At 36.6% G+C, this 16,471-nt stretch overlaps 1 protein-coding gene across 5 annotated transcripts in view; it reads left to right on the top strand.

Annotated features, from left to right (window-relative positions):
- TSC22D2 (TSC22 domain family member 2) overlaps positions 1-12,841 on the top strand; it is a 51,504-nt gene extending 38,663 nt beyond the window's left edge. For 2 of the 5 annotated variants that reach the window (XM_027959347.3, XM_004003260.6), the window contains 2 exons: positions 4,437-4,488; positions 5,438-12,841. In XM_027959347.3, the coding sequence (XP_027815148.2) occupies positions 4,437-4,488; positions 5,438-5,698 (313 nt within the window). In that variant the 3' untranslated portion in view covers positions 5,699-12,841. Of the gene's footprint in view, positions 1-4,436; positions 4,490-5,437 lie in introns of those variants that run through there. The other 3 variants (XR_006056964.2, XR_006056962.2, XR_006056963.2) reach the window with 2 other exon arrangements.
- Positions 12,842-16,471: the final 3,630 nt, after the last annotated feature.

The raw sequence follows: 16,471 nt of genomic DNA, 5'->3' as shown, positions 1-16,471 counted from the left end.
GTTTTGACATTAATTAGGTTAGGTGGGCTTCCCTGGTGGTGCAGAGGTTAAAGCGTCTGCCTGCAATGTGGGAGACCTGGGTTTGATCCCTGGGTCAGGAAGATCCCCTGAAGAAGGAAATGGCAACCCACTCCAGTATTCTTGCCTGGAGAATCCCATGGACGGAGGAGCTTGGTGGGTTACAGTCCACGGGTTGCAAAGAGTCAGACACGACTGAGCGACTTCACTTTCACTTTCTCCGGTTGTGTCTGAGTAAGTTACTAGGCTTCAGTTTCCTCAACTGTAAAGTGAGAGTATTACTCAGGCTTGGAGTAAGAACTCACTAAAGTGTGTGTGCTGCCATGAAGTGAGAAGTCATTTGTGTTCCTTTCCTCTACCTTGTTGCTTTGTTAATAAGCATTTTTGGGACTTCCCTGGCAGACCAGTGTAAGAAAAATTTTGATTTCTCATAAGGAATTTTTCTTCAATATGAGATCAAGTTAAGCCTAACTTTGCCTTCACTGGTTTTAATTTTTAGAGAGGAAAGACGGGATGATTTGCAGTCACTGAGCTGAGAGCATAGATGAAAGAGTTAGCCTATTAAGAAGGATGCAAATGTAAGACACTTGTGAAGACGGAGCGAAGTCTCCTATCTGGCCCCTTGTCTTCTCAGTGAGGTTGCAAGTAATCTAATGTGATAAGAGTAAGCAGGCCTGGGGAGAAAAACTGTGGTGGGGAACCAATTGTGGTAAATTAAAAGATGAACAGCGTGAAAGTCCATCCAACACTGATACTTAAGTTTTCAGTTTCTCTTAAGTTTTACTTTTCTTACGAATGTGATTGTAATTTATTTAGAGCACTATCAAGCTCCTTTGGGTTCCTTTGGGAGCCACAATTCCAAGAAACGAACATTCATTATATAAAAAAGTAATAGTTCATTCTTGTGTTTCTTCTCACAGTTCTATATTTCTGTCCATTCCCTCAGTACCCACAATTGTTTATTCATCTAATAAATGCTAATCCACCTATGACTTTATTCTAAAAGAGTGACCCATAGTAAACAGAAAGTTTCTTTATGAAAATTACCCCCTTTTGTAGCACTGTATAAGTTTATCAGAATAGTTACAAAGTGTTAGGAAGCCTTCTCTTAAGGAACTCAAGTTCGGAAACTGGTTATTAATCGCCCAGTTAGTGTAGTGAATGCAATAAGAAAGAAAACAAGGCCTAATACTGTAATGTTAGGTCAAGGAAGCAAATAAAAGAAAAGTATTCATTCTGTTGCAGCTAATCATTCTCATTTTAAAAGATTGTAAACCCCAAACCACTATGTTGACTTTGAACACAATAGAAAACACCTTATTACCCTCATTGATCCCATGTTCTGGGATCATCAAATAGAATACCCTCCTATTTGTTTTTATTTAAAACTACCATGTTGGTGCTTGCTTGCTTAGTCGCTATGTCCAACTCTTTTGAGCCACCAGGCTCCTCTGTCCACAAGATTTCCCGGGTAAGAATACTGGAGTGAGTTGCCATTTTCATGTCCAGGGGATTGAACCCAAGTCTCCTGTGTTGCAGGCAGATTCTTTACCACTGAGCCTCTTGGGAAGCCCATTTTGTATCTTTATTTTTAAAGCAGTAGTTCTCAAACTTTAGTTTCTTGCATATCAGCTGGAGGAGTTATTAAAATAGATTTTTTTAATCCCACCTCAAAAGCAGGTCGAGTGGACTGGAATATTTGCATTTCTAACAAGTTCCCATATTATGCTGATGATGCTCCTGGTTCAGGGACCACACGGAGAACTACTGATTTATTTAAACTCAAAAAAATAGAATGGCTTCCTAATATGAACCAGTGATTGTTTCTAATATATTCAGTAACTGTTGTCATATTGACTCTTTCTGTACACACCTGAGCTCCTATGTGCCAAGCACTGTTCTCTTCACAGAGGTGAAGATGATAATGAACCTCACTCAAAGAGCTCAGTCTGATAGAGTTAACAGTGGTAGTATTATTTAAAGTCACTTAATCCTCACAGGAGTTTTGTGAATTGGGGTTTATAATCCTTGCTCCTTGCTCAGTCACCTCCGACTCTGCAACCCTGTGCACAGTAGCCCGCCAGGCTCCTCTGTCCATGGGATTTCCCAGGCAAGAATCCTGAAGATACCATCCTTATTTTAGATTAAAAAAAAAAAAAAAAGCTGAGATCTAGGAAGGTTAAATAATTTCCTAGAATTCACAGTGAGTATATAGAGGGGCCAGAATTTCATGGTTATGCACTGTAAAAAGTTTGTGATTATTTTATTGAAACCACAAAAGGGATGGAATATTGGTTCACCTTAGGAAACTAGAAGGCATTCCAGAAGAGATGGCAGTGAACATCTTAAGAAACAAGTAGAAGAAAGCCAGGTGAATTGGAACTATGCGAATATATATATGTCAGGACTGGGGTTAAAATAACTTGAGGTTATTTTATCAACAAAGAGTAGGATGCTAATTATTGTTCCTTAGCTGAGGAAATGGTTTGAAAACTGATTAGGTTTTATTTTAATTGTCAGAAAAGAAATCTTTTAAGAGTTTGAGATTTATTTAGATTTTTTGTTTGTTTGCTCATTAGTATGTAAAACTGGTATTAAAGTTAGCATTTACAATAGTCTATTTTAAACTGACATATTAAAAGAATTGATTGTATTTAAGTCATGAAATGATTTCAGTTATCCCTTGATACAGAATAAAAAAGTATAATCTGGGATTCTCAGGCAAATTCTAATCTAAATGCCTGCTGCTGCTGCTGCTGCTAAGTCGCTTCAGTCGTGTTGGACTCTGTGCGACCCCATAGACGGCAGCCCACCAGGCTCCCCCGTCCCTGGGATTCTCCAGGCAAGAGCACTGGAGTGGGTTGCCATTTCCTTCTCTAATGCATGAAAGTGAAAAGTGAAAGTGAAGTCACTGAGTCGTGTCCAACTATTACCATCTTTTTTGCCAAATTATGGCCAGTATTGGTGACTTTACCCATATGGTGTCTGAACTGAACTTTACATTAAAGTTTATATAGTTCTGTAGTTTATAGTTACATGAAGCCATATTTAGTCTCTACAAGCATTTTAAAGTCTAACATATATAAGTATTAATGATCTATATATCCTTTCCAGTTATTAGGTATACAGAAGCTCCTTTTCATCTTAGCAATAGCAGGAAGTGAAGTAGTATCCTATTATTAATATTGTAAATGCTCAGATAAACAAGATTAGTGTTTTCCATACATTGACTCAGAGTTTAGAGGATTAAAAAGTTCAAAGGCCACTGAGGCAGAGATACCAACCCCTTCATTTTACAGATGAGGAAACTGAGGCCCAAGGAAGCTAAATAGATGATTTACTGATGTAGGGTAGTGAGTAACAAAACCAGGACTGTAACCATGTCTACTTAGATTACAATATAAAACGTACCACTACGTCAGATAGGATATTTCTGAGCCTCAATCTGATGGTGAGGGTCCCCATCATCTAAAGTAAAATAGTCTTCAGATATATTAGCACCTAAATTTATCACTAAATATTAAATGAAGAATGTGTAGTAAAGTTTTATATAAAAATAAAGACCTTTTCCTGTGTTGAAACAGTAGATTAATAGATTTAGAAATATCTAATAACTGTTCTTTAAAATTTACAAAAACACCAAGAAAAGGATATAGGTCCTTGCTATATACATAGGAAAATATAAACTGCCAAAGAGGATAATTATTCAGCCTTCTGTGTCATTATCATATACATCTAAAATGATACTTGAACTTGAGATATACTTACCAGCTAAACTGTTTCCAATTGTTTCTAGGAAAATTTGGTCTAAACCACATACCTTAGTTGGTGATTTTTGCCAGGTAGCAAGCTACAGTCAAAGCATGCAGGTCTGCCAGACATTTGAGTTCCTTGTTAACCAACCCTCCAAGTATTGTTTGCCCAAAAGCCCTCTGAATCATTTCTACAAGCCAGTTTTTAAAATTTAAAAACGAGATATTAAAAATATAAAAATCTATAGGAGTAATCATCTGAATTTACTGCAATAAGTAACCACTAAAATTTTTGCATGAAAGTTAATTAGAACATACAGTTAGTAAATGAAGAGATGTGGAGCAGATACTGCTCATTTGAAATATATCTAAATTGAGAACTCCTGGATAGAACTGGGAGTTAATTTTTAAAGTAGCATATATATTTCATAGGCAAGTTGGAAATGTTGAAACTACAAAGGATTTTTAGAAATCACCTATTTGCTGAGATCCTCATTTGCAAAGTGAGAGCTTTGAGTATGAAATTCTGAAAATAGACTAATAGGTCTATTTTAAATTACTATTTTGGTTTTAAGTAAAACACAAATGTTTTTATTTACTTTAAGAGTTGGAAGGGAGCTTACGTTTTCTTAGAATAATTTAATGAAATATTCTAATTTTTTCCAGTGCATCTGGGGGAGGTGGTGTAGCCATTGACAACAAAATAGAACAAGCAATGGTAAGTAAAAATTTATAGTCTTCTCATTTCATACATTCTTGGGTTTTATCAGTCCTAAAAAACAAGTATCTAATTTCTTTAAACCAAGATGACCAAAGTATATTTTTCAATAATAAGATTTAGTTGAAAATGCTAAAACATTGAGAATTTTTAGTCTAGAAATACCACTGGAGTAAATACTTTTCCTACTTGAACATCTTACATTTCATGTTACGCTATTGATAAGGACCATTTGGGGGGATATATATAATCAACATGCATTTGATCCCCTAAATATCTCAGCATCAAGAATAACTTAGAGACCTGGACTTTTCTGGTGGTCCAGTGGACAGAGAGTGTATTACTCAGCTTTAATAAAGAGACTTGTTTCTGTTGACTCTGGTTCTGATTTCTGCTGTTACTTTCAGTTTTTCTTAAAGATTTATACTCAACATTATAAAAAGTATTTGGATTCAAGTTATTAAAACTATAAATAGGTTGTCAATAAAGGCCATTAGTCTGCTTTTTTTTTAATCCTAAGATTTTGAAGTTGGAAATTGCAGGTCACTTTATTTTTTAAAGCATTACTATAACTAGTTTAATAGCAGTTTAGTTTCCTTTGTTCTCTTCATCTGACATCTAAGTATATGATTTTAAACTTTTTTTTAATTCTAAGCTTTATTAATTGAAAATTTAAGGAGCTGGTATTTTTTTTTTTAATCACTCCAGACTTTGAAAAGAAAATTTTGGACTTGCTGCCCCAGTTGGGAACTAGATTTTTTTCCACCCCATCTTCCTCAGGGTTGGTCAGGAAACAGTAGAAACATAAAAAGCAAGAGCAGGAAAATTAGCATAAAATAATCTTGTGTTTATAAGGCACAACACAATCGTCTTGTGTTTATAAGGAGAACCAGATAGCAGCTCCTTCCCCTTTCACCCTTTTTGACATTCCTAATTTTGTTTTTCACAGGATCTGGTGAAAAGCCATTTGATGTATGCAGTAAGAGAAGAAGTGGAAGTTCTAAAGGAACAAATAAAAGAATTAGTTGAAAGAAACTCTTTACTTGAACGAGAAAATGCACTGTTAAAATCTCTTTCAAACAATGATCAATTATCCCAACTCCCAGCCCAACAAGCCAATCCTGGTAGCACTTCTCAACAGCAAGCAGTGATAGCACAGCCTCCGCAGCCAACGCAACCTCCACAGCAGCCGAATGTCTCCTCAGCATAAAGCTTTCTTGCCTCATTGAGAAAAAAACTGAAAGCAATCTATCCTTGTGTGCCACTGGTGTTCTTTCCACTTTATACGAAAGCAAGTAGCCATGCTTCAGTTGTGTGTTTGGCCCTTTCAGTATTAGACAATCATTCTACAAGAGCTTTTCCTCTCTGAGATGTCATGCAGCGCTGTTGGTGTCCAGTTTCTGTCATCAGTACACAAGGAGAGTAATAGATGAGGTGTATTAAAGTGAGCAGAGTTTGCATTTTACCTGGTGCACACGAGTAGGGTCTTTTAAGAGCTTTGGTGGCTCTCCCATGTTTCCTATTACCCATGGATTTACCCTGAGCCTTTCTATCATATTATAAATAACAGTTCATCTAAAGAGCCACTTTTCTTTCAATATCAGTAACATTTGCCTATATAAGTTTTCATTTATTTGTGTTTTATTTATTACAGGGCTGCTATTTTCATAATGTACATGAACAATGTCACAGAACTTTTTTAATTTTTTTGAATAATTATAAGTATCAGTAAAGGAATTGAAAGACAGGATTGCATTTAATAGATAAAACGTTTAGGCAATAATTGAACAAAAGAATCCTGGCATATTTCTAACACTAATGGCAATTTACCTTCGGTATTTATTTTCAGTAGTAAAGACCCAGCTTGAATGTAAATTTTGTATAGTGTAAGTATGAAGAACATAGTGCAGCTGTACAGGTAGTCACCAGTTATTGTGATATAATGAATAATTGGGCTATTTTGATGAAGAAAGCTGTTCATTTGTTTCTACTTTCTAATAGAAATTGCCACGATTCCTCTGCTTTTTGACATTTCGTATGACTTTTTTCGGGTGGGAATAAAAAGCTGTGAAATTGTTCAACCTACTTTGTAACCAAAGAAGCAAAGCTGTGTAATGGAGTTTTGTTTGTTTTCTTTTTTTTTATAATGCACATTCTTTATGTATTTTTATTTAGTGTTTTCTCGGTCACAATTTTCTTTGCTGTCTAGCATGATCTGCATGACCTATAATCTTTGAACCACTTTCGTACCTCATGTTTTTATCCAGCACTCTTATTGTAATATGTACTAGTCTGTGAACAATGTCAAATAAAAAAGAACGAACAGGTAGTGTGGTGGAGCTGAGCTAGTGTATTATACACTAGTTGTAAAAATAAAAATGAAGTGAGCCATCTTTTGTTCATTTAAAATGGTGTTTTGAATTTCGTATGCAGAAAACGTTTTGTTACATTGCAGATTTTAATGTATTTAATAAATGCAACATGCAGATTAAGTGCAGTGTATACTGAGTATTTAAATTAAAATGTACATTTCATAAATACAGTTTCAAGAGAAAGCATCATTTTGTGTATACTAACACATTAAGTGTATGTCAGAAATTGATGTATAAATATATATTTTAACACATTTTCTGAAATTAAACTGCAGTTTTGTTGAAATATTTGGCTCTATATGTGTTCAAAATTTAATTTGATTAGATTTGTATTTTCACAGTTCCAGATACTCCTTCAATGAAAACCTGTTACTAATGACTTAAGGATGGTTCTTAAATCTTCAAGGTAAAATAACTTAAAGAATGCAAGAACAGTGAGCAATATTTGTACTCGATACTCATATTATGTCAATGACATTTAAGTAGGAAATCCTTGTCTACCAAAACTTTTACTTGAATTCAGAAAGGTGCCTGTAGAAATTAAGATGCTCTATATCTATAGCCAACTAGCTAATCAGGAGTTACTGAGAATCAATAATTAGCTCTCTGCATTAAAAGAAGACAAATGTTCTTTATTTAAAATAAAAAGCCACAAACTAAATGCATAAAATCAGAGTGTACATGGAACTTCCAGTTATTTTATATTCTACTTATGCTGCAGGATATATTCACTAAAAACAGAACTTTAATGTTAATAGAAATAACTAAAGGAACTTAAGTCCTTAGGCTTGAAGAAGCAACCCGAAGATATGGAGTAAGATTGCTAAGTAGAGCTGTATCAGATGAGTTAGGAAGTGAAACTTCCATGTTGGAATGTTTACCAAAAGGCTCTCCCGGGTGTGCCCCTGAAGTTCAAACAGTATATTTAATACAGGTGGAGAAAAACTAGTATTAGAAAAAGTTGGAATTTTTGTGAAAATATCAATTTTGGTGTTGGGAGTAGAAAAACGCTATAATTCCTAAGTAATAGTCATAAAGGAAATGATTCATATGTTTAAAGTGGTAATTAAAAGCAATTATTACGATTACATTTTTTTAAAATCACAGTAGAATACATGAATAGTTCACAGAAGAAATAAATGGCAGTTTCTAAGGGTTTAACCTCTAGTAATCTAAAAAATACAAATTAGTATTTAACAAAATTATTTGTCTTTAAATAGCAGGACCTAATGTAGAAAGGCAAGCTTTCTGTAAATGTCTAAAAAGTAAGTTGGCAAAAATGTACTGAGCCTTAAATATTAACAAACTTCAATTTAATGACATGAGAAGATAACTAATGGTGCCATGTTCAAAAAATGCAAAACGATAGTAGTGCCTGTTGTTTGCTTCCCAACTCCCCTGCCTTCCCTTTGGACTTGTGAAAGGAAACCTGTATATCCATACCTACTCTCATGAGTCCCCCACTCCAAAGTCAGGGACAACTTAGCGTGGAAAATCTATATGCTTGTCTGCATCAGATAGACTGTATTTTAAAGCAACATCAAGCATTCCTCCAATTGATTAAATCTTTAAATTTCAGTTTTACCTCTGATATTTAGGGTCTCCAATTAACATAGCTGGAATATCAATTTACTAAGATGCTAGTTTAGGAGCACAGTCTTTGTATGAATGCCATCTGTAATTTTCTCAGTGAAATGCTCATAGGCCAGGGTACCACAGAGGTTTTCTGTTTATTTACTTTAGCCAACTGCAGAATCATAGGACATTTTGTTTCTGATATGGCAATATGTACAAACTTTATTGCCCCCCCCCCAAAATTAGGTAGCTACAATGTTATTTTATAGCTTACTATACCACCCCCAAAAAAAGGGGTTGCGAGATATACATGGTTATTTTAACTCATAATTTTTTGTCCAAAAATAGCTGGATATTGCCAATTCTATTTCCAATGTTCTGAACTAAGCATAACAAGTATAAAGACAGGAATGCTTTATTATCAAGCCCTCAATGATGGCCAATTAAAACTCATTATTCTGTCATGGGTCAGAGATGAGAGTATTTCTCCAAGTTCCAAACACTAGTCATTTCTGGACCTTTAAAAAAAAAAATGGAAGGGGGGAAAGGGGTGCAGTGTACTTAAGATTATAGTAACCAAAATATCTGTTCATGAAAATTCTTTGTAGAACCAGAATTAAAATATCACTGGATTTTCTGTAAGCAAATTTTTAAGATGAAGTTGGTTTTTTTTTTAAGGAAGTTATAGCTCAGTGGCAGGCACTTTGTGATGTGACTCAATTCTCTTTAATAATTGAATTCAATTGAAAAGGACAAAGCCCACCCTTCAACATTCAGAGTTTAAGGATATAGACAAACCAAGAGATACAATGGCAATAATAAAGATCTGTTATGCACCATCAAGGATGGCTTTGTTAGGGAAGATTTCTCAAAGAGGTGACACCTGAGTCTTGAAGGTCACAAAAGTAAAACAGTGCTCAAAGAGTATGAGCAAGGCTTGTTTCCTAGGAGGCAGGCAGTCAACGACTGCCTCACTCAGCTGGGTAGTCTGGCATCGATTAGGAAAGCAGGAATGATTTCGTGAATTTAAGCAATTGGATTGTAATTAGAATTTCATTTCAGAAAAATCAATCATTCCAGCAGTGCATAAGAGGTCGTTGAGGGGTAAAACTAAAAGCTGACATAATTTAGGAAGGACAGCAGTATTAACGTAAAAGAAATGATGGATAGGCAAAATTGCATAGGCCATCTGACATTCATGAAGGAAGTTGGTCGTGAGTCTTTCTGTATCATCTTTGCCTCCATGATGAACATTACATTCCTAGAATCAGGTGCCTCTTGCGCCAAGGAAAGATCAGAGAGAACTCTAAGTCTTAGTTTGAGTAAGACTTTTGCTTCCATATATCTCTATGAAATGAAAGTCTTTGTTTCCTGTTTAAGGAATTTCAAGAATTTAAATAAAGGGTAGGGGGGACTAGATCAGCCTTGGCTGTCTTTTAATGCCTTTGTGTAAATCCAGTCCTAAAGGTAAACCAAATTTAGCCCTTTTATAGTGACTAGGGATTAGAGTGGCCCAGAAGGATGAATTCAAGGTGTGTCCCTCAGAGCTCTCTCTTCCTCCCCAGAAAGGATAATATGGGTTCTACCTCCATGGCAGACATTTGACAACCCAAATCAGAATGGGTTCTGCTAGGCTGTAGCCTTTCATTCTTTGACACAGTTCAGTTCAGGTTTCTTTCTGCCCTGTGAGCCCCTGCCTAAGCAAAACTGGACATTTTCTTCCACCTCCTCCTGGCTAGTAATCCGTGTTTCTATATTCTAGCAATACTAATAGTTTCTTATTTAGAGATGTATATTTGCATCCTGTTTTTTTCCCTTTTTTGACTTTCCAGAATGCATTCCAGTTTCATTTATTTCTCTAGCAGGTTTCAGAATTTTTATGGTAAGATCAGCTCTTTATAAGCATGTATTCCTTTCATCAGTAGAGAGATTCTTGTAAAAGTGCTTCTTAATGATTTCCTTCAGTTCACTGCAATTGGATTGACATGTGTTCACAAATAAAAATGGTAAGCGGGGCACTATACAAAGAAAGTTAAAGGTCTTAGATGGCCTTTTTGTTTTTAGCAGAATCATCAAAAATAAAAGTAAGACAGCCTTTCAGGATTGATAATGGTAAAGTAAGAAGCTGCTATTTTGCACTGGCACAATCTACTTGGCTCATAGAACTTGTTCAACATTCTTGGACCATGTAAGTTAGATTTATTTTTCCTTCTCCTCATCAGGGAAACTGATAGATTAAATAGTTCAGGGAGTTTTCCCAAGGTCTAATGACTTAGATTGAGCTATTAAACAGAGCATTGAAGTTTATGAACTAAGGCATTACCCATGAGAGCCAAAGTCACTCCTCTGAAAGAAGGAAAAGGTGTGCTAACTTTGATCCTAAAAATGACTGAATTTTAAAATACAGCACATGTAACACTTTTACTTTCCCATAAAAAGTTGAATTTACCTTTTTAATTCATTGTTTTGCACGCCTGATATTTTTCTGTATAACAACCATAAAGTATGCTTGCCCACTTAAATTCAGAATGTTTTCCAGATCTCAGTTCTCGCTGTCATTTAGCAGGCAAGCAGTGTATCTATAGATAGATCATACCTGAGGCAGTCCATGAACAGCAAGGGAACATTTTTCTCACATTTGGGTGTGAACTGTCAGGTCAGTGTCTAGTTCTAGTGTTCCTACTTTAAGAAAACAATAAAAATTCACAAAATATATATAATTTAATCAGGCGGCAGATGGGCAGAAAAAAATATGCATAACTTTGTTATGCCCCTAAATTTTTTTTTTAGAAACTTGAGTTTTGTTTTTTTTATTTTATAGGAACACTATTGAAATGCAATTCAATTCTAGTTCAAGTCAGGCACTGCCTGCAGCCTGAATGGAATGTTTGGGAGTAGAAAAATGAGGCATGATTTAAACACTTCAGGAGTTCATGGTCCAATGTAAAAGTAAAAGAGCATCACATTGTTTTTCAAAGTATATCTCATGATTTGTGGACCTCATTTCATTTGTGGAATGAAACATTCTTATAAATGAACAGTAATATTGCCATGCCATGTGAAACCCTTTGACATTACCAGGAAACAACTTGAAATCACCAAAAAGCTTTAACATCAAATACTAGAAAGAGGGGACCTGGCGAAAAGACCTTCCATCTCTATATTTAGCCTGCAAGGTATCCCCTAAGAAAGGAACTAGTCTGAAAGAGAAGTTTACACATTTCTTAATACTCTAAGTTTGTAGATAACAGAATTGATTTAAATAAAAAGAACTCTTGTATCATGAATTATATCCTCTATTGTCTCATAAACAACACATTCATTATCTTAGCTGACAAAATCAGCTACCATTCAGTGAACCAAGTTAATAATAACTCAGGTACCTAATACCAAAATGAAATCTGATTAAAGCTGAGAATCCAGAAAGAAACACTCACGTGTTGAGTAAATCATAAAAGTGACATTTCAAATCAATAAGGGAAGAATGGATTATTCAGCAAATAGTACTAAGATAACATAACCTTTTGGTAAAAAATAATTTTAGATCTCTAACTCACAAAAATTAATTCCAGTAGGACTCACGCTTTTTGGTCACATACACATATTTAGAAATATCCCTATGAAAGTACGTAAGCAAGAAGTTTTGCAAGTAGATTGTGAAGAGATGCCCAACTTTAAACAAATAAGGGGAATGCACATTAAAACACAAGAGATATCTCAGATCCAATTGGCAAAATATTTAAAATATAAATCAAGAGTGTGAGGAAACAGGATTCCTACCTTACCAGGGAGCATATAAATTAGCACAGCCACTTCTAAAGACAACCAAATGGTATCCATTACAATTTTAAATTCACATGCCCTATGACCCAATATTTTTCCATTTTTAATGAAACACACTTTACACACTTTTATTCATAATGTAGCTTCTACGGTGATGTCTGTTGTTCCTTTGGTTGTAACTATAAAACTGGAAAAACCAAAATATGCATCTAAGGAATGGAGCATGGTACGTGTTATACATGGTACATGTTATAGATAGGCATCAGTGAAAAAGAATTGAGAGTCCTACATGCACTGACATGGAAAGATCTCTTAAGATACAATGTTAAGTTTTTTAAAAGTTTAGGGGAAAATAGAAGGATAATACATGAAATACACATGGTACCACTGATGTTAAAACACATACCACACCCATTCACACAAATACTGTATAGTGTACATCTTAAGTACCTAATTGTGTATTATAAAAATGTATAGAGAAGGTCTGGAAGGGTACTAACCAAACTGTTCACAGTAGTTTGGTGGAGTGCATTAGCTTTACCTGTAATGTTTGATGTTTTTGAGTATGCATTCATGTATTGTTTGTGTAATGGACCAATTAATAAATTAGAAATAAAATAAAATAGATGTTTTCTTCTTGTCTGTTGCTAAAGTCTCTCCTGGTGCTTTGGATCTCAGCCTGGCTCCCCACAATTGCTTTCCCCTCAGTTCTCTCCCATTTCTTTTCCTTGGCTCTCTCCTCTGGCTTCATGGCATCAATATTTACACAGGCTCGAACAGGTAAACAAATGACAAGTAACCCCTCTTCCCCAACTAGGACTGTGCCTCCTCTGCTTGCCCTCACTGTTCCTTCTGCCTTCCTACTTCTTTGCCATTCACTGCATGTCACACACAACCTGACTGAGTCCCCACTGTGACCCCAAACCATTTTTGTCACGATCACCAATGGTCACTTTGCTACTAATTCCTTTCAATGCATTTCATTCTTACCTTATTGAACTGTTTTACCTAATTTCAGCTTCTTATCATTTGTTTAGCCTAGTAGATAGTTTTCTATCTCTTCATTTTCCTCCTTTTCATTTTTTAAGGGTTTCTCTTGTAATATATGTGTGTGTGTGTGTGTGTGTGTATACATATATATGTGTATATATATACAAAGTTGAATTTTTTTAACCCAATCTGTCTTTTGGGTGTGGGGAAAGGCAGCCCGCTTAGCTTACAGGATCTTAGTTCCCAACCAGGGATTGAATCCAGGCTCTCTGCAGTGGAAATGAGGAGTCCTAACCACTGAACCCCCAGGGAATTCCCCAATCTATATTTTAATAGATTAATTAGCTGTTTCCATCTATTATCATCACTGGCACTTTTAGATATGTTTCTGCCATCTTGTTTTGTGTTTTCTCCTTGAAATGTTTTTTAGATTCCCGCCCCTCCCCTTCTTTTCCCCTTTTCTTGCCTTTTGTTTTCTTATTCATTTTTATCTCTTCTAAGGGTTGGGAAGTTATACATTCCATGTCCATTCTTCCAGGGGTTTATCTTACAGGTTTTATCATTTTGTTGTGGAAATTTTCAATTATGTACAAAAGTAAACAGCATAATGAATTTCTATGTACCTATCATTCAGCTTAAACCATTACCTAATCTTCTGTTATTTACACTTGTGCCCCATTTCCCCCATGGACCTCTGGATTATACCAAAAGAAATTCAAGATACCATAACACTTAATATATTTTTAAAATAAAACATCTTTAAAATATAAGGTTTCTTTTAAAAAATAACTGTATTATTATTCCACTACAAAAGTAACAATAATTCTTTAATATCATTAAAAATAGTCAATGTCTATGTTCCTCTGCTTATCTTAAATTTTTTTCATAGTGCATTCATTTGTTTGAATTTGAATCAAAATAATGTCCATACTTTGCAATTGGTTGGCATGCTTGTTAAGTCTCTTTTAATCTACAGATTCTTCACTCCCCTCTTTTCCTCCTGAAATTAAAAATCAGAGTTGTTTGTCCAACAACTTTCCCAAGTTTTCCTGATTACATTCTTGTAGAGTCACTGATCCCTGCATTTCCTGTAAATTAGTTAGATCTAGAGGCTTAATCAGATTTGGGTTCATATCTTATCAAGATTAATTCATAAGTAGTGGTGTATACTTCCATCACATAAGGTCTGGCTATCCCTATTTTGTGATTATGGCAGCACTGATAAGCATTACCTAGACCCATTAACCTATTAACTCTCTCGTTCCTTCTCACTCATTAGCAAAACAGTTTCTCTAGAGAGAAAATGACCCTTTTTAATTATTCAATGACCTTGAAAAAGTGAAAGTGAAGTCACTCAGTCGTATCCGATTATTTGCAACCCCATGGACTGTAGCCTACCAGGTTCCTCCATCCATGGGATTTTCCAAGCAAGAATACTGGAGTGGTTTGCCATTTCCTTCTCTAGGAGATTTTCCCGACCCAGGGATTGAACCCGTGTCTCCCGCATTGTAGGCAGACGCTTTACCGTCTGAGCCACCGGGGAAGTCACAGTGACTTTGAGGCACAGTTCATATAAAGAGGTCAGGGACTTAATTCTTTCCTTTAACTTCTCAGTTTTCAAAATAATAAGTTGAGTATCTAGAAAGGAATAAAAAGTAAATGAGTGATTGAGGAAGACTTCCTTAATATTTTATTCTGAGAAGAAGAGAGAATAAAGGGAGTTGATCTGGGATGGTCTATTTCAGAGGCTGGTAGGGAGACACCAGGAAATAACTACTCCCAAAAAGCTGAGGTTGGGAAATGGCAACCTGAAAACTTGTCTTTACTGCTGAGTCTGGGAGTAACTTGTGAGTCAAGAGTACCTTGAGGGAATAGAGACAGGAAGCCCCTATCTGGGCAGCTTGGGGGCTGGGTCAGAGCAGCATACACCACCAGAAAAAGCAGGTCAGGGTGCCCTGAGGACCCAGGGAGTGAAGAAGAGTTACACAAACGGAGTCCTGGATTATTGTGTGCTTAGTCTATGCCAAATGGAGACTGGAAATGCTCTCCTTACAAGCTGACGACAAGCCAGGAAGTTTCCTAAGAAACACAGCATGGGATGGGTAACATTTAGCTTATGCCGCATTTTCTTCTAGCAAGGCAATAAAATCAACAACACTGGTGCCCATGTGTTCTGTTTATTGCCTTTGTTAACCATGTCTTGACTCTTTACAAGGATCAATTTATTATTCTGTGGTCTTCCCCTGGACACAAGAAGAGACTTCAGTATTGAGACATGAGCTTAAGTACCTCCTAGTAATCACTCCTCTCATCCTCCTGTCTTTCGCCATCCTCTGGCCCTTTCCTCTCCCCTCTCCCCACCCCACTGTCCTCGGTAAACAAATGTTCTTTGGGAAAGATTGAGAAGGAACCTCTTCCCAGAAATACCAGCATCTTTTTTAAGGGGACTCTTGAAGTCTACCCCATCCTGCTCTCCAGAGAGAATGAGCAAATAAAAATGGCACCAGCTGCAGAAACACGGCCAACCCCTGGCTTCCAGTGACCTTGAGTTCCAAACCTGTGAGTTTTGGCTTTTTCCCTGCCTTCAGCTTTCTGAACCCGTCCAGCTCAGCATTAGGTAATCTCTGTGATGATGGCTGACTCATCTGGGGATGCAGTTTTCCTGGAGGTTTGCTTTGCTCAGATAATCACACCTTGGGGGGAGGGGAACAACAAAAACTGGTTAACAGAGGCTTCTACCCCTGGATATTCAAGAATGTTGCTGGCACAGGGTGGGGAATCTCAGGGGGAGAAAGAGAAAAGACATCCGTGTTCTGGAACCAACGTGTGGGATATAAAGTTGTTATTTAGTCGATAAGTCATGTCCAATTCTTTTGCAACCCCATGGACTGTACAGCCCGCCAGGCTCCTCTGCCCAGCGAGAATCCTGGATTGGGTTGTCATTTCCTTCTCCAGGGGATACTCCCAACCCAGGGATGGAACCAGAGTCTTCTACATTGGCAGGCAGAGTCACCTGGGAAGCCCTGGACATAAGGTGAAGAATCCAGAAACCATGGGGCAGGAAGGTTACAATACTTCAAGCCAGAAGCTGAGTGGTATGGCACTGAAGGAGAGGACTTCCATTGCTGGTACAGTGGATGACAGGCCACCTGCCAACGCAGAGGACACAGGTTCAGCCCCTGGGCCAGGAAGTTTTCACCTGCTAGATGGGCAACTACTGAGTCCATGCTGCAGAGCCTTCCAGCTTCAGCTGCTGAGCCCAC

This window comes from Ovis aries, chromosome 1 (assembly GCF_016772045.2).
Source record: "Ovis aries strain OAR_USU_Benz2616 breed Rambouillet chromosome 1, ARS-UI_Ramb_v3.0, whole genome shotgun sequence".
NCBI classification, from domain to species: Eukaryota; Metazoa; Chordata; class Mammalia; order Artiodactyla; family Bovidae; genus Ovis; species Ovis aries.
The sequence above is the reverse complement of the archived record's forward strand: the minus strand, read 5'-3'. Positions and strand labels throughout refer to the sequence as shown.